This window comes from Cherax quadricarinatus, chromosome 4 (genome assembly GCF_038502225.1).
Source record: "Cherax quadricarinatus isolate ZL_2023a chromosome 4, ASM3850222v1, whole genome shotgun sequence".
NCBI lineage: Eukaryota > Metazoa > Arthropoda > Malacostraca > Decapoda > Parastacidae > Cherax > Cherax quadricarinatus.
In genome coordinates, this window is record NC_091295.1 from 1,791,511 (window position 1) to 1,818,546 (window position 27,036).

At 43.7% G+C, this 27,036-nt stretch overlaps 1 protein-coding gene across 2 annotated transcripts in view; it reads right to left on the reverse strand.

Moving 5' to 3' along the window:
- LOC128689663 (uncharacterized) overlaps nucleotides 1–27,036 on the reverse strand; it is a 179,857-nt gene that overhangs the window by 747 nt on the left and 152,074 nt on the right. The window contains exon 11 of one of the 2 annotated variants that reach the window (XM_070093973.1): nucleotides 1–4,052. This exon is cut by the window's left edge and continues 747 nt beyond it. In XM_070093973.1, the coding sequence (XP_069950074.1) occupies nucleotides 1,621–4,052 (2,432 nt within the window). In that variant the 3' untranslated portion in view covers nucleotides 1–1,620. Of the gene's footprint in view, nucleotides 4,056–27,036 lie in introns of both variants that reach the window. The other variant, XM_070093971.1, reaches the window with a different exon arrangement.

Consider the following 27,036-nt stretch of genomic DNA (forward strand, 5'->3'; position numbering starts at 1 on the left):
CCCACATCATCATGGGTATCAACGGACTGATGGAACAACAAGATCTTGGGGCACTGGGGTTCTGAGGTATTACAATTACTGGGGTTCCAAAGATATTTAACCAAGAAGGTACTATAAATAATGTATCAAGTTAAATAAATCCAGACTTAGAAAGGACAAAAAAAAAAAAAAAACATGGTTTAGCAAGAGTTAACACTGAGTGAAACATTCTGCCAGGTAGGGGTTAATGATGCTATAACCTTTGGTATTTTTAAAGAGGTTGGACTAATATGAGTGAAAATGGTAGGATGTGAGAAGGGCCTGAGTAGCATGGTTCAGTAGGCAAGCTGCAGTGCTCCTCCAATCTTAACTTCTTAAGTTACTTGATAAAGCATTACCTTGACCTGATAACAGTCTACCCTGAATAAACCCTACAACTAAAAACCTGTATATACACAAATAACTCTCACACAGGAAAAAGATGATGTTTTGGACCGACTTGTACCATTGACAAGTTACACTAACACTTGAAGGTGTTAGTGTAACTTGCCAGTGGTACAAGCCAGACTGAAACATTATAAGTTTTTTCTATATTATTTGTGTATTGTTCCAGTCATAGTATTGTGCATTTTGTTCTTCTGTATATTATGTCATCATAGCCATACATGATGGCATTATGCCTGTACATCCTAACAGAGGTACCAGGAGAATGTCCAGGTGTATGTGCAACTCTGTCCAATATATAGTTGTGAGATTATGATTACGTAGCCAACACTGATAAAGAAAGATTACAGCTTGATAGAAAACAGTTTGTTAGTTGGTATTTAGATCAACACTATTGTCAGCAGTCTTGAGGGCAATGAGACAGTGCTAGAAAGTGTCTGAAAATTAGACTTCCCCCCATAAAACTGGTAGGTCTTGAACTAAGTAATAAGGAGTCAAGTCAGTGAGTTCACTGTCCCATACAAGAGAACGCTCGCCAATGCACTGAAGACAATCTATGTCTGCAGGAGATGCAACACAAGCATTGCTGAACATGAAATATAATGGGAAGGGAGGAGTCAAAGCTTTTGATCACTTGTAATGCACTCGAACTCACTAAAACTACAACAGAGGGGAACAACATGTAAAACATTACCTGGATGTTAAGTGAGTGTAACCTGGGTGCCTGTAAGTTAAGAACCTGCTGTAATTCACTGCCTTGGTGTCTAGTCTTGTCAGTGAGGCCCGACTCAACCTATACTGCCACTTCATAACCAGGCCGCCTTGCCTTGTCTCTCTCCTCTACTATATACACACATGGTGGCAACACATTTTCCGCATCAGTAACTACTGGCGAACAGAGATCGGTATTTGCATATTTTTGGGGATAAGGCAAGAAATTTTCTGTGCCATAAAGATTTTCTTAACGCTCATAAAGTGGAATGGGGATCCTGGTCCCAAGCCTTGTTAAAGAGGCAATTTATAACGGTTGCTGATCATTGAGATTTGTCCTCGTTAAATGGACTGTTACTTAAAGCCACTTAAAAGTAAACAAACCTTAATTTGTCAATAACATTACATTAACTAGATCAGTCTCATGCTATACATTAGGTATTTTCAAGTCTGTCTACGATCCTTCTTCTTAGATTTAGGGGATTTTCACATGGGAGGATACGGGCCATGGCTAAAGCCACCGAGGGTAGACGAATACGGTGATCGGCCAGGTGTCGGAGGTGCAGGATAGGTTTGGTAGGGGCTGGGAGGTGTGTGTAGGGCCCCATACTGGCCCATAGTGGGAGGCTGTGGTGTAGTTGCAGAATGTGGGCTTAGACCAGGGGGGTACTGGGCAGCATATGGAGGGTATTGACCTGCGTATGCTGCGTATGGGCTGGCCGAGACTGATGTCCCTGTCCGGTAGGAGGGGGCATACTGAGGGTAAGTGGGAGGCTGATATGCTGGGAAGGGTGACGGTGATGTTACTGTGGGGTTTGACGATGCATGTGCTGGACTGGGTAGTGAAGAGGTGAGAGATTGCTGGGAAGTTGCAGAGTTGATTAATGATTGCAAGTCAGGGCTAAGTGTGGCCTGGTAGTCAGGTCGGCGGAAAGCACTGGTGCCCGTTGAGAGTGTGTAGTTGAGGTAGTCCAGAGCAGAAGCATGACTGTGTGGAGAGCTCAGATCTTCTGGGACAGCATCAAATACTTGAGAATTAAGTAAATGTGACAAATTGATGGGGCTGTCGGCACCACCAAGTCCGCCACTCCTTGAACTGGTCACCAGTCCACTTCCAGCATGTGCCAGAGTTGAGCTCAGTGAACTCTGCTGTGACTGTTGTATTTGTTGTTGTTGCTGGGAGAGCTGTGGGCTCTCTGACATTGCAGGGTATGATGTAGTGCTCTGCTGTGTTGTGGCTGGCATCGAACTTGCCATGCTTGACATTGTTCCATAACTCCCACCGTTGCCGCTAAATTGTGCGTGTGTAGTTGAAGGTAGGAATGGAGACTGAGACGAAGTGTATGAATTGGAAGATGACAAGCCAGACTGGTGGACATGAGGAGCAACCTGGGCCACATTGCTGCCTAAACTGGTGGTGGGTACAGCAGTGTCCATGTTGCTCTTAGCCCAAGTACTGCTGCTGGTAGTGCTGCTACTGCCTCCTGACTGTTGTTGTTGTTGCTGCTGCTGTTGCTGTTGCTGCTGCTGCTGCTGTTGCTGCTGCTGCTGCTGCTGTGCTGGCTGCTGTAAGAATGGCTGGAAAAGTGGCTGAGAGGAGTGGAAGGCCTGCTGAGAAGAGAATGGTGGCAAGTGAGCCAGGGCAGCAGAAGAGAGACTAGTGTGTGCAGCTGCAGGGGGTCCAGGACCCCCAGGTGGCAGAAGGTTGCTCATTGATTGTAGTGGGGTCAGGCTGGCTGTGGGTTTGCTTGGTGTCTGTTGCACTTGTGGCTTCACTATGCCAGTGCGGCTTTCACTGCTGCTCATTGAACCTGACAATGGTTTTGCTAGGTCTCTCATTCCAAAGCCAACTGCTGATTTAGATGGGGCACCCAGAACCACCTCATTGGAATGGAGAGAGGGTGAAGAACTACTGCCACTCAAATTTGTGGCTCCCCCTTCTGACTGTCCTAAACCTGTTGAGTTAATAGAGCTGGCAGATCCAGACTTGTCGTTCTGTTTCTCAGGTAACGGAGAGTTCTCTGTTGTTTTCTTTAATTCTGACTCAGACATGTCTAGGAGACTATTAGAAGCAGCCAATCCTTCAAGTTTACTGGTGTCCATACCAGACTCAGCACCAGAAACTCTCTCCTTACCAGCAGCTTCACCAGCATCCTTCTCCTCCTTTGTAGGGCTGCTGCTTTCCTTCTTATTAACGAGATTGACAGGGCCCTCAGAGTCATCGCCACCCATCTTTCCTTCCTGCTTAAGATCCTTCTCCAAGACTTTGCTTTCGTCATTCTCCAACTTTGGAGCATCTGCAGAGTCCTTGCTTTCCCCTGACTCAGATTTGGTAGTGCTAACACCTGTTGTTGTTTCTTTCTCTTGTTCTTTCTTTGCTTGATTCAATTTTCTTAGTTTTTCATTTCGGTGCAAGTTTGCCAACTGTGATAGTGTGGTCTTCTTAGTTGTCTTGGGTATGATGGTGGTGCTGGGCAATTTGGCACCTCCAGCCACCCCACTTGTACTAGGCATGGCACTTCCTGGTTTGGCAGTAGTGGTGACCGTCAATTTTGGATTAAGTTTGATGTTCCGTACAGCTTTGGAAGTGGCCAGAGCAGTACTAGTCTTAGTAGCTGGGGTTATGACAACACTCTTGTTCAAGAGAGCTTGTGGTGCCACCCCACCTGACACAGGCATGGCAATAGTCTGGTAGGCCTTGCCACCACGTATGTTTCCCATGGGTTTCTTGGTAATCCTAATTGGCATTTGGCCTTTGGTGATAATGTTACCTGTAGCATACTGCATGGCCATGGGTGGGCGGCCCCTCCTGGCACCACCGCCCCTCCCACCCATGTGTGGCATCCGTGGGCGCGGAGAGTTCACGATTGTTGGGACGATCGTTACGCTTCCTTTGTTCAACGGCAACCCAAACACTTCTTCTGTAAGGAAAGACACATTAATGATACGTACATCACACATTCTATCTTATTTACACAAACAGGCTAACTTAGTCAAGAAAGTAGCTGCTCAAGTTCAATCCAGATACCAGAAGTGTAGTGGAAACAGGAGAGGAAGAGGCAATCATACCCTGAAAACAACCTGGAAGGAGAGGTACTACAGACATCAAGTAAAGAGAAACATCTGGGAATAAGCATCATAACAAAAACATCACCGTATGTGCATTTAACCCTTTCAGGGTTTCGGACGTACTAGTACGGCTTATGCACCAGGGATTTTGACATACTAGTACACCTAAATTCTAGCGCCCTCAAATCTAGTGAAAGCTGGTAGGCCTACATATGAAAGAATGGGTCTGTGTGGTCAGTGTGCGCAATATAAAAACAATCCTGCAGCACACAGTGTGTAATGAGAAAAAAAAAAACTTTGACCGTGTTCTTGGCTTAAAACAGCGACTTTGCACTGTATTTTCGTATGGTATTTATTGTTGTATTCTAGTTTACCTGGTCTCATTTTATAGAATGGAAGACATATTACAGAAATTGAGACGATTTTGACTGGTTTCACAATGAAAAGTACCTTGAAATTGAGCTCAAAGTAGCAGAAATGCTCGATTTTTACCAAAGTTCAAAAGTAAACAAATCATGCTAAGCGTCCAATACACGTCAACTGGTGAGTCTAACATTCTTTCACAATGCGCTGATATTATTTATACCATTTCTACACTAATACAGTAGTCTGCATAACAGTAAATCTTCTATTTTTTTGTGAGAATAAAAATTCAAAGTGGAAAGCAAAAGAATGTAAGAGGGGCATGGGGACGTGACTAATGAACAGAGGAAATGTTATTTTAGTGCCAGGAATGTCTTTCTTGTTTATTCTGGACCCTATTTGGAAATTGGCATCTTTTGAAATTGGCAAAATTGCTAAATTCTGAGCACTGTATTGGATAGTTGAAATCACTAAATGGGTGGTTTCTTGTACTCATTTCTTGTACTCAACAAAGACAACCAGACGCCGCACATGTGCGGCGTCTGGTTGTCTTTGTTGTGGACGTTTCGCCATCCAGTGGCTGGCTGGATGGCGAAACATCTACGATGGGGATGCCCGGGTGTAGCATGTCTTAATTTCATCTTGTCGGTATTATATACCATTCTTGTACTACTACTACTACCACCACCTCTTCCTGCCTATATATAGCCGTCCTGCTCCACTTCTGGTTAGTGTGACTTTGTCAATGGTCCAAGTCGGACCAAAACGTCATCGTAAGCTTCTCTCTTTTATGTGCGGGTTATTTGTGTATGAATATGGAGAACATACATGTGCCAAATTAAAATCCAAAAACCTATAACAGTTGGAGCAATCTACATAGTACCTCACATAATTACTTACTCATTTAGTGAAAACCTAAGAAATATGAAACCTGACACAGAGATGAAGAAATACCACTTGATACTTACAGGTGACTTCAACATAAACCTCATCCATGAACACAACCCCCAAGTAGCTGAATTCACAAACATTGAGCAACTGCTTACTTCTACCATCTATAACTAAATCAACAAGATTCTCCGAGACAAGTGCCTCGTTACTTAAGAACATAAGGAAGAAGGAAGACCGTAGCAGGCCTACTGGAACATGCGAGGCAGGTCCATGTCAACCCTTGGCTTAGACCAATGACCCACCCAGTCAGGTTACCTCCACTTAAGGAAGGAGGATGGCATCTGACCCAGTAGCACCAGCTAGTCAGATCCAACTCAAACCCACCCACACCCACTCATGTATTTATCTAACCTATTTAATTAATTTATTTATTTTTTATTTGGACACAATACATAGAAATATAGTGATTGGGTGTACATGCCAAAAGCCCCCTGTATGCAGAGCATTATGGGCAGGCTTAAAATTAACTTAAGATTAACCCTTTCAGGGTTTCGGCTGTACTAGTATGGCTTACGCACCAGGGTTTTTGACGTACTAGTACGCCTAAATTCTAGAGGAAGTATAACATTTATCAGTGCATCAAAGACAAAGCAAAAGCATGGGAGTTGATCACAGCTAAGTGTATGAACGGCATCTGGAAGCACTGTAATGAGCACTTTATTCAAGATTTTCATGGCTTCGACAGCGAAGAGGAGTTAAGCGTGGTGAGAGGTAAGATTTTAAAATTGTCTAACCAACTTAAACTTGAATGTGATGCAGATGATATTAAAGAACTTTTGACAGAAGTAGTTCAAGAGTTAATGAATGAAGAACTCCTGATTATAGAAGAAGAAAGAAAAGCAGAAGAACAAAGACAGAGAGAAGAAAAAGAGGAGGAGCAGCCAGAAAGCTCTCCTTTGATATACCTTAGAAGAATTTCGAGAGTACAGTGAACCCCCGGTATTCGATGGCATTGGTATTCGATAAATCCGGTATTCGATGCATTTTATCTCAAAAATTTTGCCTCAGCATCCGATCGAAAACCCGGTATTCGATACGATTCATATGAGACATGTCCACATGTGGCCTGAACTGCCTCATGTGTGCCAGTGTGCGCGCATCTAAGGATACATTCGGTACATTCCACATGGTGCTTGTTTCTGCAAAATAAGTCACCATGGGCCCCAAGAAAGCTTCTAGTGCCAACTCTTAGAGAAAAAAGGTGCTAATGACTATTGAAATGAAGAGAGAGATAATTGCAAAGTACGAAAGTGGAGTGCGTGTGTCGGAGCTGGTCAGGTTGTATAGTAAACCCCAATCAACCATCTCTATTATAGTGACCAGGAAAACGGCAATCAAGGAAGCTGTTCTTGCAAAAGGTGCAACTGTGATTACGAAACAGTGACCGCAAGTGTTAGAAAATGTTGAGAGACTGTTATTGGTGTGGATAAATGAAAAACAGATAGCAGGAGATAGCATCTCTCAAGCGATCATTTGTGAAAAGGCTAGGCAGTTGCATGACGATTTGGTAAAGAAATTGCCTGCAACTAGTGCTGATGCGAGTGAATTTAAGGCCAGCAAAGCTTGGTTTGAAAGATTTAAGAATCGTAGTGGCATACATAGTGTGATTAGGCATGGTGAGGCTGCCAGTTCGGACCAAAAAGCAGCTGAAAAATATGTGAGGGAATTCAAGGATTACACAGACAGTGAAGAATTTAAACCCGAACAAGTGTTTAATTGCGACGAAACAGGCCTGTTTTGGAAGAAAATGCCAAGCAGGACCTATATTACTCAGGAGGAAAAGGCACTCCCAGGACATAAGCTTATGAAAGACAAGCTTACTCTGTTAATGTGTGCCAAGCTAGTGGTGATTGCAAAGTGAAGCCTTTATTGGTGTATCACTCTGAAACTCCCAGTGTGTTCAGGAAAAACAATGTCCTCAAGGCTAATTTGTGTGTGCTGTGGAGGGCAAACAGTAAGGCATGGGTCACTAGGGACCTTTTCTATGACTGGTTACACCATGCATTTGCCCCCACTGTGAAAAATTACCTAATTGAAAAGAAATTAGACCTTAAGTGCCTCCTGGTATTAGACAATGCCCCTGGTCAACCTACAGACTTGGCAGAGCGACTTTCTGGGAACATGAGCTTCATTAAGGTCAAGTTTTTGCCTCCTAATACCACTCCTCTCCTGCAGCCCATTTCCAACTTCAAGAAACTGTACACAAAAGCTATGTTTCAAAAGTGCTTTGTAGTGACCTCAGAGACTCAACCGACTCGAAAAGAGTTTTGGAAGGATCACTTTAATATCCTCAATTGTATGAACTTTATAGGTATGGCTTGGGAGGGAGTGACTAAGAGGACCTTGAACTCTGCTTGGAAAAAACTGTGGCCAGAATGTGTAGACAAAAGGGATTTTGAAGGATTTGAGGCTAACCCTGAGAAGCCTATGCCAGTTGAGGAATCCATTGTGGCATTGGGGAAGTCCTTGGGGTTGGAGGTTAGTGGGGAGGATGTGGAAGAGTTGGTGGAGGAGGACAATGAAGAACTAACCACTGATGAGCTGCTAGATCATCTTCAACAGCAAGAGGCTAGACCTGAGGAAACTGCTTTGGAGGAGGGGAAAGAGAAATTGAAGAAGTTGCCTACTTCATAGATTAAGGAAATGTGTGCAATATGGCTTCAAGTGCAAACCTTTTTTGATGACAATCACCCTAACACAGCTATTGCAAGCCATGCTGGTGACTATTACACTGACAATGTTGTGAAACACTTTAGGAATGTCATAAAGGAACGGGAGGTACAGGCCTCTATGGACAGATATGTTGTGCAACAGAAGTCCAGTGACTCTCAAGCTGGTCCTAGTGGCATTAAAAGAAGAAGGGAAGTAACCCCGGAAAAGGACTTGCTACCTCAAGACCTAATGGAAGGGGATTCCCCTTCTAAACACTAACACCTCTCCCCTCCTCCCATCCCATCAATCATCACCAGATCTTCATTAAAGGTAAATAGTTATTCTATTGTTATTGTTGTTATTGTAATTATTCTATTGCATTAACCCTTTGACTGTTTCCGACGTATAAATACGTCTTACGAGCCAATGTTTCTGACGTATTTATACGCACAAATTCTAGCGGCTTCAAATCGAGCGCCAAAGGCCTGATAGGCCTACACGGGAGAGAATGGGTCTCAGTGGTCGGTGTGCACCCTGTGAAAAAAATCTGGGACCTAGCGGTGCATTGTGGGAACGCCATGTTGTCAGTCCATTTTCACCATGCCTCTCGGTAAGAAGTTCCTCACTCCTCGGCGGATTGGAGGTCTTTTGTTCCCAAGTGATAGCTCTAACAGCGATGAAAGTGTCAGTGACAGTGAATTCAAGGGTTTTCAAGTGAGTGTTACCGAAAAAAGTGCCCAGGATAACGTAAATAGTGACGAAAACCCAGATGACCCACAACCTTCGACCTCTGGTGCTGTGCCGGCTTGTTCACGTTCACGTTCGCCTGTACCAGGACGAAAGAGGAAACTATTTGGTCGTGTACAACACCCTGATGATAGCAGTGATAGTGATAGTGATAATGATAGTGATTTCAAGGTCATTGAAAGCAGTTCTAGTGACAGTGAGAGTGAATATTCCCCAGTGAAGCGCCAGTATGTACGACGTAGCATGCGGTCTGGTAGTGTTTCATATGTTGTTCCAAGGGGAAGGAGAAACTCTGGGAGCACATCCCGTGGCCCAACACCACGACCTGATAGTGAAGATGACGATATTGTAACGATGGGTATGAATGGTGACAGTGAGGGAGGAGGCAGTGGTGGTGATAGTGAGGGTGGCACGGCCCATGTGGCACCATCACCGGGCCACGCTACTAGCCACGCGGCTGACTCAGCAGAACAACCAGCCTCACCCTACCCCACACTGCCACAACCTGCACCACCACAACCTGCACAGCCACAACCACAGCCACAACCACGGTACAATATCCAGACCCCACCAGCAGACCGCATCTGGGATTGGCAGGACGGTGACGAGTTTGTTCCCAGTCCCCATGACTTTGATGAAACACAAAGTGGAATAAAGCCATCTTGTCCACTTGGGAACAATGCCAGTGAACTGGACTGCTTTGAGTTATTCTTCGATGAACCCCTGATGGACATCATTGTCAGGGAAACCAACACATACTGTGAATACACCATGGCAAATACAATTCTCTCACCAAAATCACGGCTACACAAGTGGAAGGAGACAACTGTGGCAGAGATGTACCTGTTTTTTGCCACAATAATGCTTATGCCACATGTGTATAAGCACACTGTCACCACATACTGGACAACAGATCGCCTGATTTCAACTCCAGGTTTTAGTGACATTATAGGTGTCAATCGTTTCCTGATACTGTTGCGTATGTTACACTTTTCAGACAAAACCAGGCCTGACAGAAGCGACAGGTTATATAAGATAAGAAATGTGTTTATGTACCTGAAACAAAAGTGCTGCATGTATTTTTATCCCTTCAGGAAGCTTGTTATTGATGAGTCCTTGATTTTATTCAAAGGAAGACTCTCATTCAAGCAATATATACCAAGCAAGAGGAAACGCTTTGGTATAAAGCTATTTGTACTGTGTGATTGCAGAAGTGGTCTTGTTTTAGATATTATTGTGTACACTGGCAGTAATACTTTGAGAGATACCATGAAGTTATTGGGTATCTCTGGTGATGTGGTTCGAACAATGATGGAACCATATCTTGGTAAGGGGCATATGTTATTTACTGATAACTGGTACACAAGCCCCTTACTCAGTGATTTCTTGCGAGTGAACTTGACAGACGTGTGTGGCACAGTGCGTGGTAATCGCAAACATATGCCAAGGTTCGACGCTGGCACTCGCAGAGGTGAGGTGCAAGCCTTTGCTGCCAATGACATCATAGCATTTCGGTGGCATGACAAACGTGATGTCACATTGTTGACATCAGTTCACACAAACGAAATGGTACCCAGTGGCAGGGACAACAGAGAGACCAATGAACCCATTCTAAAGCCTGCAGCTGTCATGGACTACAACCTCAATATGCGCTTAGTGGACAAATGTGACATGCAGATTGGGTTTGCAGACTGTGTACGCAAGAGTTATAAGTGGTATATCAAACTTTTTTTCCATCTTGTTGATATCTCTATGCTAAATGCTTATAACATACACAAGTTGAAGACCAACAAAACACCAAAATATGGTGAATTTTGCCTGTCAGTAATCAGACAAATAATTGCAAAGTACAAAGGAGCAACTCCTGCAATAGACCAGCGCCCACAGACGTCATCTCGTTTGAGGCCTGGTGATCACTACCCCATACAACTGCCTCCTACTACTGCCAAGAAAAATGCTCAGAAGAGGTGTTATGTATGTATGCATACCACAAAACGCCCACAAACACGCAGAGACACTCGTTTTATGTGTGAGGAGTGTGAAGTGCCCCTCTGCATATACCCATGTTTCAAAGAGTTCCACAAGCTGCAGCAGTTCTAGGAACGTGTTTAGTGACTGTACATATGTATATATATTATGGAACAATAGTAATAAACATTGTTTTGTATTGTTTGTGTAAACAAAGTGTATACACAAACTAATAGTGATAAAGTTTGTTCTGTTATTGTGTTGTAAATAATGAGTGTATATTTGAACAATGCACCTTACATTGGTCTCACAGGCCACATAAGTTACCTGGAACAGAAAAATATTGAAAAATGCAAGAAACCTTTGAATTAGAGTAAATAAAAGAATACCGGGTGGGCGGCAGTCGCCGCTGTTGCCGTACGCACGTCAATTTCTGCAAACTTTGCGGCTCTATATCTCGGTAAGTACTGATGGCAAAAATTTTTTTTTTTAGGCTTAAAACACTAGTAAAAATATTCCTAACATTTTCATAAGAAAAAATAATTTTTTTTTTTCGATATTTGGCGACATAGAATGACAGTTTCAGAGAGGGGCCTGAAACAGTCAAAGGGTTAAACTTAATATTTCATGTGGTAAATTTTTTTTTTCATACTTTTGGGTGTCTTGCACGGATTAATTTGATTTCCATTATTTCTTATGAGGAAAACTGATTCGCTTTTCGATATTTTCGGTATTCGATGAGCTCTCAGGAACGGATTAATATCGAATACCGGGGGTCCACTGTATATCTACTCTCTGAGCCCGGCCATGGGTCAGGCTCGTCTGCTCACCTGGTCAACCAGGCTGTTGCTGCTGGAGGCCCGCTGCCCCACATATCCATCACAGCCTGGTTGATCTGACACCTGGTGAAGATACTTGTCTAGTTTCCTCTTGAAGGCTTCAACACTTGTTCCAGCAGTGTTTCTGATATCTTCTGGTAAGATGTTGAAAAGTCTGGGACCCCGGATGCTGATACAGTGTTCCCTTATTGTCCCCACTGCACCCCTGCTCCTCACTTGGTTTATTTTACACTTCCTCCTATATCCCTCACTCCAGTATGTTCTTATGGCAGTGTGCAGATTTGCAACCAAGCCCTCAAGTACCTTCCAGGTATATATTATCATGTACCTCTCTCTCCTCCGCTCCAATGAGTACATGTTCAAGACTTGCAGGCGTTCCTAGTAGTTTAGGTGCTTTACTGGCTCAATGTGAGTTGTAAATGATCTATCTATTTGTTCCAGCTCCAATATTTCTCCTGCCCTCAATGGGGACGTCAGCACTGAGCAATACAGTGGACCCCCGCATACCGTTGGCATCACATAACGATAAATCCGCATACCTCTACATTTTATCGCCAAGATTTTGCCTCGCATACCGCTAAAAAACCCGCTCAACGCTGTTCGTCCGAGACGCGTCTAATGTGCGCCCTTAGCCAGCCTCACATGTTCCGCCGGTGGCATTGTTTACCAGCCAGCCTCCGCGGTAACATCCAAGCATACAATTGGAACATTTCGTATTATTACAGTGTTTCTGGTGATTTTATCTGCAAAATAAGTGACCATGGGCCCCAAGAAAGCTTCTAGTGCCAACCCTACAGCAATAAGGGTGAGAATTACTATAGAGATGAAGAAAGAGATCATTGATAAGTATGAAAGTGGAGTGCGTGTCTCCGAGCTGGCCAGGTTGTATAGTAAACCCCAATCAACCATCGCTACTATTGTGGGCAACAAAAAGGCAATCAAGGAAGCTGTTCTTGCCAAAGGTTTAACTGTGTTTTCGAAACAGAGATCGCAAGTGATGGAAGATGTTGAGAGACTCTTATTGGTGTGGATAAATGAGAAACAGATAGCAGGAGATAGCATCTCTCAAGTGATCATAAGTGAAAAGGCTAGGAAGTTGCATCAGGATTTAATTAAAAAAATGCCTGCAACTAGTGATGATGTGAGTGAATTTAAGGCCAGCAAAGGTTGGTTTGAGAGATTTAAAAGGCGTAGTGGCATACATAGTGTGATAAGGCATGGTGAGGCTGCCAGTTCGGACCACAAAGCAGCTGAAAAATATGTGCAGGAATTCAAGGACTACATAGAAACTGAAGGACTGAAACCTGAACAAGTGTTTAATTGTGATGAAACAGGCCTGTTTTGGAAGAAAATGCCAAGCAGGACCTACATTACTCAGGAGGAAAAGGCACTCCCAGGACATAAGCCTATGAAAGACAGGCTTACTCTGTTGATGTGTTACAATGCTACTGGTGATTGCAAAGTGAAGCCTTTATTAGTGTATCACTCTGAAACTCCCAGACCGTTCAGGCAAAAGAATGTCCTCAAGGAAAATTTGTGTGTGCTGTGGAGGGCAAACAGTAAGGCATGGGTCACTAGGGACTTTTTCTATAACTGGTTACACCATGCATTTGCCCCCAATATGAAAGATTACCTAACTGAAAAGATATTAGAACTTAAGTGCCTCCTGGTGTTAGACAATGCCCCTGGTCATCCTACAGACGTGGCAGAGCGACTTTATGGGGACATGAAATTCATTAAGGTGAAGTTTTTGCCTCCTAATACCACTCCTCTCCTGCAGCCCATGGACCAGCAGGTTATTGCAAACTTCAAAAAACTGTACACAAAAGCTCTGTTTGAAAGGTGCTTTGTAGTGACCTCAGAAACTCAACTGACTCTAAGAGAGTTTTGGAGAGATCACTTTAATATCCTCAATTGTGTAAACCTTATAGGTAAGGCTTGGGAGGGGGTGACTAAGAGGACCTTGAACTCTGCTTGGAAGAAACTGTGGCATTTCTTTTTTGTTTTTCAAGTGATTTTTTCTCTTAGTGACATTCAGTGACTCTCGATCAGACTCAGTGTTTTTTATATACTGTTTGCAATAATTTTTTTTTATCTTCTCAATTCAGTGTTAATTTTAGTGCATTATCTTATGTCTGTTGTGTTGTGTTTCTTTTTATACACTTGAAGTAAGTACCTAGTGTTTTTCCTTTGTTGTGTGTGCAACATATAAGCAGTATAGAATTTGTATATCTGGTAAAGTGTATGGTAGAGTTATTATTGAAAGAATTAAGAGTAAGACGGAGAATAGGATACCAGATGAACAAGGAGGCTTTAGGAAAGGTAGGGGGTGTGTGGACCAGGTGTTTACAGTGAAACATATAAGTGAACAGTATTTAGATAAGGCTAAAGAGGTCTTTGTGGCATTTATGGATTTGGAAAAGGCGTATGACAGGGTGGATATGGGGGTAATGTGGCAGAGGTTGCAGGTGTATGGTGTAGGAGGTAGGTTACTGAAAGCAGTGAAGAGTTTTTACGAGGATAGTGAGGCTCAAGTTAGAGTATGTAGGAAAGAGGGAAATTATTTCCCAGTAAAAGTAGGCCTTAGACAAGGATGTGTGATGTCACCGTGGTTGTTTAATATATTTATAGATGGGGTTGTAAGAGAAGTAAATGCGAGGGTCTTGGAAAGAGGCGTGAAGTTAAAAGATAAAGAATCACACAAAGTGGGAGTTGTCACAGTTGCTCTTTGCTGATGACACTGTGCTCTTAGGAGATTCTGAAGAGAAGTTGCAGAGATTAGTGGATGAATTTGGTAGGGTGTGCAAAAGAAGAAAAAAGCGAATACAGGAAAGAGCAAGGTTATGAGGATAACAAAAAGATTAGGTGATGAAAGATTGGATATCAGATTGGAGGGAGAGAGTATGGAGGTGGTGAATGTATTCAGATATTTGGGAGTGGACGTGTCAGCGGATGGGTCTATGAAAGATGAGGTGAATCATAGAATTGATGAGGGGAAAAGGGTGAGCGGTGCACTTAGGAGTCTGTGGAGAGAAAGAACTTTGTCCTTGGAGGCAAAGAGGGGAATGTATGAGAGTATAGTTTTACCAACGCTCTTTTATGGGTGTGAAGCATGGGTGATGAATGTTGCAGCGAGGAGAAGGCTGGAGGCAGTGGAGATGTCATGTCTGTGGGCAATGTGTGGTGTGAATATAATGCAGAGAATTCGTAGTTTGGAAGTTAGGAGGAGGTGCGGGATTACCAAAACTGTTGTCCAGAGGGCTGAAGAAGGGTTGTTGAGGTGGTTCGGACATGCAGAGAGAATGGAGCGAAACAGAGTGACTTCAAGAGTGTATCAGTCTGTAGTGGAAGGAAGGCGGGGTAGGGGTCGGCCTAGGAAAGGTTGGAGGGAGGGGGTAAAGGAGGTTTTGTGTGCGAGGGGCTTGGACTTCCAACAGGCATGCGTGAGCGTGTTTGATAGGAGTGAATGGAGACAAATGGTTTTTAATACTTGACGTGCTGTTGGAGTGTGAGCAAAGTAACATTTATGAAGGGGTTCAGGGAAACCGGCAGGCCGGACTTGAGTCCTGGAGATGGGAAGTACAGTGCCTGCACTCTGAAGGAGGGGTGTTAATGTTGCAGTTTAAAAACTGTAGTGTAAAGCACCCTTCTGGCAAGACAGTGATGGAGTGAATGATGGTGAAAGTTTTTCTTTTTCGGGCCACCCTGCCTTGGTGGGAATCGGCCAGTGTGATAATAAAAATAATAATAAGAAGAAGAATTTGTTTCCACTTCACAATCACCTTGTGTTCTCAGTATTCCAGTGAAGTATTTCAGTAATTTTTCACCTTATATTCTGCATCACAACTCAAGTGTTGTCTCAGTTATATATATTTTTTTCATCCCAGCATTTGTGTATTCTTTTTTTTTGTTCTCTGTGTGTTGAACACTCTTGTGTTCATATTCTTTTCATTTAGCCAGTGTCTAATTTGTCTTATTTCCACAGACAATAGTGCCATTGTTTTGTGCAAGCAAGATAATTATTATCTTATCAAAGTTTTCACACATCAAGTTTCATTGCAAGAAAATTCTAGTATTGTGTTTATGTTGATGTGTTGTGTTCTGCATCACTGTAAGTGTTGTGTTCTGCATCACTGTAAGTGTTGTGTTCTGCATCACTGTAAGTGTTGTGTTCTGCATCACTGTAAGTGTTGTGTTCTGCGTCACTGTAAGTGTTGTGTTCTGCATCACTGTAAGTGTTGTGTTCTGCATCACTGTAAGTGTTGTGTTCTGCATCACTGTAAGTGTTGTGTTCTGCATCACTGTAAGTGTTGTGTTCTGCATCACTGTAAGTGTTGTGTTCTGCATCACTGTAAGTGTTGTGTTCTGCATCACTGTAAGTGTTGTGTTCTGCATCACTGTAAGTGTTGTGTTCTGCATCACTGTAAGTGTTGTGTTCTGCATCACTGTAAGTGTTGTGTTCTGCATCACTGTAAGTGTTGTGTTCTGCATCACTGTAAGTGTTGTGTTCTGCATCACTGTAAGTGTTGTGTTCTGCATCACTGTAAGTGTTGTGTTCTGCATCACTGTAAGTGTTGTGTTCTGCATCACTGTAAGTGTTGTGTTCTGCATCACTGTAAGTGTTGTGTTCTGCATCACTGTAAGTGTTGTGTTCTGCATCACTGTAAGTGTTGTGTTCTGCATCACTGTAAGTGTTGTGTTCTGCATCACTGTAAGTGTTCAAACCTTTTGTTCTGTGTTTTAGCACCTATTATTTTTCATGTTTCATTGAACAAATTCACTCTTAGTGCAATTTTTAAGTTCTTCTTTTAAAGTAAATTGTTCTTTTGCTTGTTAAGTGTTGCTTGAGTGCAGTTAAGAGTTAAAGTGTTCCCTCAGTTCATTCCTTGATATATTTCTTTTCTTGTGTGTGTAATATTTTTTTATTATTGCACATTGACTCATTTTGCAATAATTCTTGTGCAAACATTGTGTTGCCATTAAAAATTTTCTTTCAGAAATTTTAAGTAGTGTTGTGCAGCACTCTTAATTAGCAATTGTTATTTACAATATTGCTACAGTTTATTTCAGTGCAGTTTCATATGCTCTGTTCTGTGCATAATATTTTATTCCTTGTGTGCCATTTTGTTTTATTTCAGTGAATTGTTTCCCAGTTTGTTTTATTTTGCACAAGCTTTATTGAGTCCATTCTATCATTTTATTGTGTATTTCTCTATTGCATTGAGAGTAAAGACAACTCACTGTGCCATTCATTCAATTTAAAGTAAAAGTTGAGCAAATTAGATTTGAGTAAAGTACAAGTTCTCATGATTTTCAAAGTGTTGTTTATTCAGTTAAGCATTTTCTCTGTGAATGTGAGTTTCTTTGCTTACTGTTTAACCTGTCAATTTTTAATTACTTATGCAGAATAGTTAAGCATTTTCTTCCCATTTAAGTTCACTGTGTTGTGTGTTCCTCAGTTACGTTTTCTTTTGTTTCTCTAAATTCTTGTTTTACATTTTGCAAACATGTCTCAAGTTTTCTCAAGCGATGCCTCAGCACATGCTGCTAGTACAACCATTAATGCGTCAGCCCAAAATTCGAGAAACTCCTTATCAAACAATAGATATACTCAGACTTCTAGCCTGCGTAATTTCAGTCGTGATCCATATGATGCTATGCCATTGTTCAATGGTGACCCAGACAACCTTGAAGGTTGGTTTACCGCTGTTCGAGCCAGAGCTAATGCCTCAGTTGATGGTCTTCCATCTGAGAGTTTAATCAGTATCGGAAAGGTGAGTCTAGCCCGTTCTCCAGCCGCCTCACGTGTTTAACTTAATTCGTATGAAGGACTTTCAAGATCTAACCAGGTGGCAAGACTATGAACAGTTAATTCGTAACTATCTCAAACCTGAGCGAGAAACCGATCCGTTTGTCGTTCTCAAAGAATTAGTTTGCACAGCTCCGAGGCCAGAAGAGTCATTAGATGAGTTTGCCCTTCGTCTTAATAACCTAATGTCCTCATTCGTTAAAGCAGGCCAAAATTCCAAGTAGTACCTTAAAGATAGTGATAAACCAGCCCTTGAAGGGTTTGCCAAATTAGCCGCATTTGGAGTTATCAAACAACTAATGCCACCGACATCAATGTATGTTTACAATTCTAGTCCTCTAAATGCTACTATGGGACCGCTCGCAGCTCTCATCCATGTACGAAATTTGTGTCCCGAGGGAACCTTCCCTTATCGTAAGTCTACGCCAACCATTTTGTCCACTCCTGTACTTCCTCTAGTTTGTGCTACTACCAAAACTCCCAACCTTAATCACTTGCGTCCATCATCCAAAGCTAGTGTTAAGAGCCATCATTCCCGTAGCACCCGTAGCATGTACAGTACCCACAGTCAAAGAACTTGCTACAATTGTGGTTACCGTGGCCATATTGCTATTAATTGTCCTGATACCACCCTAAGAAGTGTCGTACTGATGATGAGTACCAGTCAGATCTTCCCTACTGTACTTATCATAGAATTCATGGACATGACACATCTGAGTGCAATGCTCTCTACAACCTGCAGTACTCTAGATCTTTCCGTGGCCATTCCAACCGCAGAGCCAGGAGAGGAAACAGACGTCGTGGTTCTCAAACTAACCAGAACCAGGCTCATTCTTCCAATTTGGGGGAATCCGAGCGCCCCAGTCTACTCGTCCAGTTGTGACAGTAGGTGATAATGAGTACACCATCCCAGTTCAAAATTCCTATGAAGCCTTAGCCAGCCTTTAGAATGACAACCCTGCTGTTGATGCTGCTTCACACGTCTCTGACGTAGAGGAATTTGGGGATGAAGTAGAAAATGCCTTCTCCGATGACAACCCACCTTTCTGTTTGCACATAACTCCTAACGAAACGATTGGTCCATTAGTACAAGCTTCTGTCCATAATGCGCCCGTTCATGTGTTCATGGACTCTGGTGCGCAAGTTAATATCATCAGGTCTAGCTTGTTTAAAAAGAAGCAGTTACGATGTGTCCTCCTCGTTGAACCAACTACTGTAACCTCCCTTAGTGGAGTAGCTGGTTCCCTTCTGCGAGTCCGAGGTCAGACTTCACTCACCTTTACTATCCAAGGCAGAGACTTCACTGCTGCTTTTCTTGTTGTCGACCAGATTACCTTCCCTGGTGACCTTCTACTGGGATTTGCTTCCATGCGAGACTTACGCATTGTGCTCGACCCATACCGATGGCATGCCCAAATTGACGACTTGATCGTTCCATTTTGGGGTTACCAGCTTGGATCAGAAATCTGCCATACTGCCGCAGAGTATGATGTACGAATTAAGTCCTTACAAGCCAATGCATTCTCCAGTACCGTACCCAAGCGGTCAGGCACTGGTAACTCTGTCACTCCCATCTGTGTTCCACCTACACCTTCAGACATGCAAGATAGTGTTCCGTTGCCTCAAGTGTCCGGGGACACTCAGACTGTCTTGAGTGCACAGCCTATCCCTGCAATGACTGCTAGTTCAAGTAGTAGTTTCTCCACAGGGGATGTCTTGTCAGAAAACGATTACTTGAAACTAGTAATGCCATCTCTTGTTGATGTCACATGCCGTCTGCAGAAAGACGTCTCTGTTGCGGCTAGTGCTCTCACTAGTGTGTCTGTTGTTGTTCCTAATGTTCCAGATGGTGATAACGTCCTAGTTGACAGTGATTCCTGCAAGGTCAAGGGTTTATTTGTTGAACCTTCCTTACACGTTGTAAAAGACAGTAAGATCCATTTACTCCTTGCTAACACTTCGGGTCACAGTGTTCGTCTCAGAGCAAATACCAATCTCGTTGACCTAGTTCACTATCCTTACCCTGTTCAAGTACAGGATGACGTGCCACCTGACCAGTGGGTCGGTGCTATTTCAACAGTGGAGACCTCATCCACTCCACTGGATCAATCCATTCCACCAGTTGAGGAGAAAGACTTAGCTCCCACTGACTTCCCAGATGAAGTCAGGCGTTTGTTGACTCTGTTGAACAAACATCGTAAAGTCATTGCCTTACCAGGTGAGAAGATGGGTATAACGAGCTTATTGTCCCATCGTATTCCACTTGAACCTGGTACTAGACCTATCTATATACTTGCGTACAGAATGGCTCATTCCCAAGTTGCTGTCGCAGAGGAATTGATCAATCAGATGCTCAACGATGGAGTTATTGCACATATCAATTCACCCTGGAATGCGCCCTTGATCCTAGTGCCTAAGAAGGACGGCACTTGGCGCCTGGTGATTGACTTTAGGAAGTTAAATGCGAAAACTATTCCAGATCGCTTCCCACTTCCTGTACTAGGTGATCTTTTACGCAACATTGGAGATAACAAAGTCTTCTCGACCCTGGACTTGTTACAAGGGTTTTGGCAAGTCCCTCTTCACGAGGACAGCCAAGAGTTAACTGCATTCTCTACTCCCTCAGGTCATTATCACTTCTTTCGAATGGCTTTTGGATTACGATCTTCTCCTATCACGTTCTCAAGACTCATGACCAATATCTTTAGAGGTCTAATAGGTAAAGCACTTATGGTGTACTTAGACGACGTAATCGTCATGTCCGAAGATGTGGATACACACCTGAAAAGACTTGATATAGTACTTGGCAAGCTTGAAGAAGCCAATTTAAAGATCAAACTGTCTAAATGTCAATTTTTCAGATCAGAAACTAAGTTTCTGGGTCACGTAGTCACTCCTAGAGGGGTTACGACTGATCAAAGTAACAGCAGTACTAAATTTTCCAACTCCCAAAACTGCTGATGCTGTAAGATCCTTTTTGGGCCTAGCAGGTTTCTACAGATCTTTCATTGCAAATTTTTCTTCAATAGCAGCTCCGCTAACTGAATTGCTTAAGAAAGATGCTCCTATTGTTTGGACCTTCCGTCAAGAAAGAGCATTCCAAACTCTAAAAGAAAAGCTAACATCTGCTCCAATTTTAAAATTCCCAGATTTTTCTAAGCCTTTCTATCTAACAACTGATGCTAGTTCAATTGGCAAAGGTGCCATACTAGCTCAGAAGACTGATGGCAAGTACAACGCAGTTGCATTTGCTAGCCGAGTCCTTACGAAGGCTGAACGTATACAGTAACGGAGCAAGAAGCTTTAGCAATAGTATGGTCTTTAAAGCACTTCCGAGACATTATTTACCAGTACCCTGTTCATGTCTTGACAGACCATGCACCACTGATACCTTTATTCCAGAACAAACAACCTACTGGAAGGTTAGCCAGATGGACCTTGACTATCCAAGAGTTCAATCCCACTTTTGAACATTTACCTGGCAAGTCAAATGTAGTCACAGATGCTTTATCGCGACACGTTAGTGTAGTTACTGCATATCCTCCATTTACTGTTGAGGATGTCAAAAATGCCCAAAGAACAGATCCCATGTGGTCTGGTGTGATTAGATTCCTGCTCCAGGAAGATCTTATTCTGACTGTGAAGCCACCAGCACCCATTAGTGACTTTGTAATGAGCCAGGAATTACTGTATCAAACAGCCGAGTTAAGTACTCCAAGTAGAAGAGTGTACCAGTTAGTAATTCCACAGTCACTAGTGAACGTAGCTCTACTGCTAGTTCATGATGCACCAGGTGTTGCACACCCTGGTATGGATCGTTCTGTGAAACAAGCCAGAATGAAATACTTTTGGCCATGTATGGCAACTGACATTTCAGAGTATGTTAAGAAATGTAGTGTTTGTATGCAACATAAAGGAAATGTCAATGGTCCTAATCCAATCCAAGTGTACCCAACCACTAGCGAACCGTGGGAAAGAGTTGCCCTTGACTTGTTAACCAATTTTAAATGTTCCCTCCAAGGCAACAAACATCTGTGTGTTATGGTAGACCATTTCACCAGATATTGTGAGTTAGTTCCTATTGCAGATAAGACTGCAGAGACAGAAGCTAAAGCGTTTAAAGAACGCATTATCTGCAGGCATACCACTCCAAAGTCCTTAGTAACAGATAATGGAGGTGAATTCTGTAATGAGATTCTTGAAAATTTGTGTACTTTATACAAGATCTCTAAATCCACCATTGTTCCTCATCATCCTGCCAGCAATGGGTTAGCCGAACGAACCAATAAGAAAGTACGTGATGTCCTGAGAGTCACTATCAACCCCAATAGTGAAACTTGGGATGAAGTTATACCAGATGTCCAATGTGCCATAAATTCTGCTTACAATGCTTCCATAGGTGATACTCCACATTATGCATTGTATGGTGTAGACAAGTGTTTACCCTATGAGTTGTTATATTCCACTCCGAAACCCAATTACAACCCTGATGATTTCGTAGCAACTCGTACCAGCATGGCTCAAAGTGTTTTTAGAAGAATCCGTGAAACACTTCATAAATCAACAGCAGAATTTACTAGAGTAACTAATAGCCGTGCTAAGCCATCAAAAGTTAAAGTAGGTTCGAGAGTAATGCTGACAAATTTCAACAAAACATCCACAATGCCTAAGCTTGATCAAAAGTTTGTTGGCCCTTATCGAGTTGTAGAACATATCTCTGGTAGTAAGTATAAGGTTAGAGAAATTAGTACTGGCAAGTACAAAGAATCGCATTTAGATCATATGAAATTAGTATGCGATGTTGTTGATATTGCTACCCAGACTAATGTGACAGATGCTGAAAAATCCTCTTGACTCTGTACCCTCTACCTCAAATACTCAGTCAGATAATCAACCTGAATGTCATTGCTCCTTGCGTACTCGACAAGTAATGAGAAACCCACAAGTATCTTTTGTAGATGCTCGTTCAGATCTCCCTTAGTCAAGGCATGTGTTAGCCATTGCAGAGGAATTCGATCCTCCCAGAGATGATAACCATTCTGCATATGTAAACCTCACCCTCGCAGAATTGGGTTTAAATGTACATAGTCTGTATAACTAGATGTCCGAGATGAAGTAAATTGTCAACTGTTTGTTATTAACTGATTAGTTTTTCAGAATTTTTTTTTTTTTCGTATTCACGTTCCCTCCATATTCTGAGAATTTGACAGTAATGATCTGAGTGCGCACCAGATGCCTTTGCTGTTAATTTCACCTTGTATATATATATTTATTCTTCCTCAGAATCCGTAGAGTGCATGAATGCAGATCGATCGATCAATTCCATCCATATTGTACAATGATTTGTTCTTATAGTTTGTAATGCATTACGTTAAAACTCATTACGTTAAAAGTGATTACATTAACACCCATTACGTAAAACTCATTTTGTTAACATCCATTATGATACCATCCATTAGTTCTAAGTTATATATGAATTTGTTATTGTATAGAATCAGCCCAGAACCACCTGCCTGTTCAGCCTATAGGATAGTAGTGTATGTCGAGATGACATACGTAACATGACCGGGCTGTCAGCATAGTTGCTGATCCCCTTATATGTGTTGTATAGCATATCATAGTACCATCCATGTGTTTATATAGAAGATCCCTTTTAGGCCTGTGACTGTTTGGGTGACGTCACGGGATGCGCATGTGTATGTTCGTACCTCTGCCTACTCCTCAGTTGGCGTGTAGACATAGGCTACAACACGGCAAGGCTGGGCTCCATCTCCCATTACCACAGTCTGACAATATATCGTTACCATCCAACAAGTGTGTCTACCTTCAACCCTCGATATCTCCTTTTAAGAACCCCTACGACAGTGGCATACACAGCGTTGTAAGGTATGGTGAGGCTGCAAGTTCTGACAAATGTGCAGCTGAAAAGTATGTTTATGAATTCCAGGACTATGTAAAGGCTGAAGGATTTGAACCCCAACAAGTGTTCAACTGTGAAGAAACAGGCCTGTTTTGGAAGAAAATGCCAAGCAAGACCTACATTACCCAGGAGGAAAAGGCAGTGCCAGGACACAAGCCTATGAAAGAAAGGCTTACTTTTTTGTTGCGTGGTAATGCTAGTGGGGATTTCAAAGTGAAGCCTTTACTCGTGTATCACTCAGAAAATCCCAGTGTGTTTAAGAAAAACAATGTCATGAAGAATAGATTGGGTGTGATGTGGAAAGCTGAGAGCTCGACCAGCATTGGTGGCGTGTGGACGTGTCTTCCGAAGGCTCCTCAGTTGTTCGTTGGTGGTGTAGGCCCTGTTTCGGCTCTGCTTCACTGTCTTTCTTTTCTTGTGTGCCTGTGTTTTCATTGTTTTCTCTATCAGGCGGTGCTGTGGCGCCCATTTATGGGGGGTTCGACTGAGATGTCGTTCGCCCCCATAGGGGGGGACCCCCCTCCAGTCCCTACTCAGTTGACAACCGTTTCATTACCGCCGGACCAAGATATGGCTAGTGTGCCCCCTACTGGGATAAACAAACAGGCTCCTGAGGTTGATGACAGTGCCAGGCCCTTGTCTAGCCCAAAACGCCAACCAACCACTTGTCCAGATTTTGCTCCTTCTCCTCCTCGAATTACTCCAGATGTGATGGTGGTTCTTGTGCATCCTAAGGATGGTGGTACGCCCTTCACCAATCTACGGGATGTCACCAACGCCATCAGTGGATCTCCTTTCGGCAAGGCTTGTATAGATGGGGGTGTCCAGCAACTCGGTAGGGGTGCAGCCCTGAGGCTCCGGCTCCAACGTAAGTCTTTTCTGGCTAGAAACTTGCCACTAAATGCCGTTCATGTCCTGGGTAGGTGGAATGTTGTCTGCTGGGAGGTCCGCTCCTCAATCCTCGCTGGCAGCTGTTGTTACGGCAGAACTGGACTGATTTCTGCATCCCTCTCAGATGCTGAGATCCACTTTGAATTGGTTTACAGCGGGTGTGACGACTTAGGTTTGCGGAAGGTTTGGGGCCTCTCGAATCGTCCTGCCCCATCTTGTATGGTTCATGTATATTTCTCGGGTCTCTCTCCCAAAATTTGTGACTTTTGGCAACCTAAGGTTTCCTGTTCTTCCTTATACCTTTCTTTTACTCTGATGTTAGAAATGTTTCCTTTTTGGGCATGGAGAGTTGTCTTGCCGTGGTAAGGTAAGATGTGCAAACTGCAGAGGGTTTCACCCAGTCGTTAAAGATGGCGTTACCTGTACGCGCTAGCAGTGTTGTTCCTGGTGATCATTCAACCAGCTGCTAGCAGTGTTGTTCCTGGTGATCATTCAACCAGCTGCTAGCAGTGTTGTTCCTGGTGATCATCCAACCAGCTGCCAGCAGTGTTGTTCCTGGTGATCATCCAACCAGCTGCCAGCAGTGTTGTTCCTGATCATTCAACCAGCTGCCAGCAGTGTTGTTCCTGGTAATCAGTCAACCAGCTGCCAGGAGTGTTGTTTCTGGTGATCATCAAACCAGCTGCCAGCAGTGTTGTTCCTGGTGATCATCCAACCAGCTGATGGCAGTGTTGTTCCTGGTGATCATCCAACCAGCTGCCAGCAGTGTTGTTCCTGGTGATCATTCAACCAGTTGCCAGCAGCATTGTTCCTGGTGACCATCCAACCAGCTGCCAGCAGTGCTGTTCCTGGTGATCATTCAACCAGCTGCCAGCAGCATTGTTCCTGGTGGTCATTCAACCAGCTGCCAGCAGTGTTATTACTGATCATCCAACCAGCTGCCAGCAGTGTTGTTACTGGTGATCATCCAACCAGCTGCCAGCAGAGTTGTTCCTGGTGATCATCCAACCAGCTGCCAGCATTGTTGTTCCTGGTCACCAGTCAACCAGCTGCTAGGAGTGTTGTTCCTGGTAATCAGTCAACCAGCTGCCAGGAGTGTTGTTCCTGGTGACCATTCAACCAGCTGCCAGCATGTTGTTCCAGTTGATCATCCAACCAGTTGCCAGCAGTGTTGTTCCTGGTGATCATCCAACCAGCTGCCAGCAGTGTTGTTCCTGGTGATAATCCAACCAGTTGCCAGCAGTGTTGTTCCTGGTGATCATCCAACCAGCTGCCAGCAGTGTTATTCCTGGTGATCATCCAACCAGCTGCCAGCAGTGTTGTTCCTGGTGATCATCCAACCAGCAGTGTTGTTCCTGGTGATCATCCAACTAGCTGCCAGCAGTGTTCATGATCATCCAACCAGCTGCCAGCAGTGTTGTTCCTGGTGATCATCCAACCAGCTGCCACCAGTGTTGTTCCTGGTGATCATCCAACCAGCTGCCACCAGTGTCATTCCTGATCATTCAACCAGCTGCCAGCAGTGTTGTTCCTGGTGATCATCCAACCAGCTGCCACCAATGTCGTTCCTGGTGATAATTCAACCAGCTGCCAGCATTGCTGTTCCTGGCAATCATTTAACCAGCTGCTAGCAATGTTGTTCCTGGTGATCATTCAACCAGCTGCCAGCAGCATTGTTCCTGGTGACCATCCAACCAGCTGCCAGCAGTGCTGTTCCTGGTGATCATCCAACCAGCTGCCAGCAGTGTTGTTCCTGGTGATCATTCAACCAGCTGCCAGCAGTGTTGTTCCTGATGACCATCCAACCAGCTGCCAGCAGTGCTGTTCCTGATCATCCAACCAGCTGCCAGCAGTGTTGTTCCTGGTGATCATTCAACCAGCTGCCAGCAGCATTGTTCCTGGTGGTCATTCAACCAGCTGCCAGCAGTGTTGTTCCTGGTGATAATCCAACCAGCTGCCAGCAGTGTTGTTCCTGGTGATCATCCAACCAGCTGCCAGCAGTGTTGTTCCTGGTGTTCATCCAACCAGTTGCCAGCAGTTTTGTTCCTGGTGATCATCCAACCAGCTGCCAGCAGTGTTGTTCCTAGCAATCATTCAACCAGCTGCCAGCAGTGTTGTTCTTAGCGATCATTCAACCAGCTACCACCAATGTCGTTCCTGGTGATAATTCAACCAGCTGCCAGCATTGCTGTTCTTGGCAATCATTTAACCAGCTGCTAGCAATGTTGTTCCTGGTGATCATTCAACCAGCTGCCAGCAGCATTGTTCCTGGTGATCATCCAACCAGCTGCCAGCAGTGTTGTTCCTGGTGATCATTCAACCAGCTGCCAGCAGCATTGTTCCTGGTGGTCATTCAACCAGCTGCCAGCAGTGTTGTTCCTGATGTTCATCCAACCAGTTGCCAGCAGTGTTGTTCCTGGTGATCATCCAACCAGCTGCCAGCAGTGTTGTTCCTAACGATCATTCAACCAGCTGCCAGCAGTGTTGTTCTTAGCGATCATTCAACTAGCTGCCAGCAGTGTTGTTCCTCGTGATCATCCAACCAGCTGCCAGCAGTGTAGCTCCTGATGATCATCCAACCAGCTGCCAGCAGTGTAGCTCCTGATGATCATCCAACCAGCTGCCAGCAGTGTTGTTCCTGATCTTCCAACCAGCTGCCAGCAGTGTTGTTCCTGGCAATCATTTAACCAGCT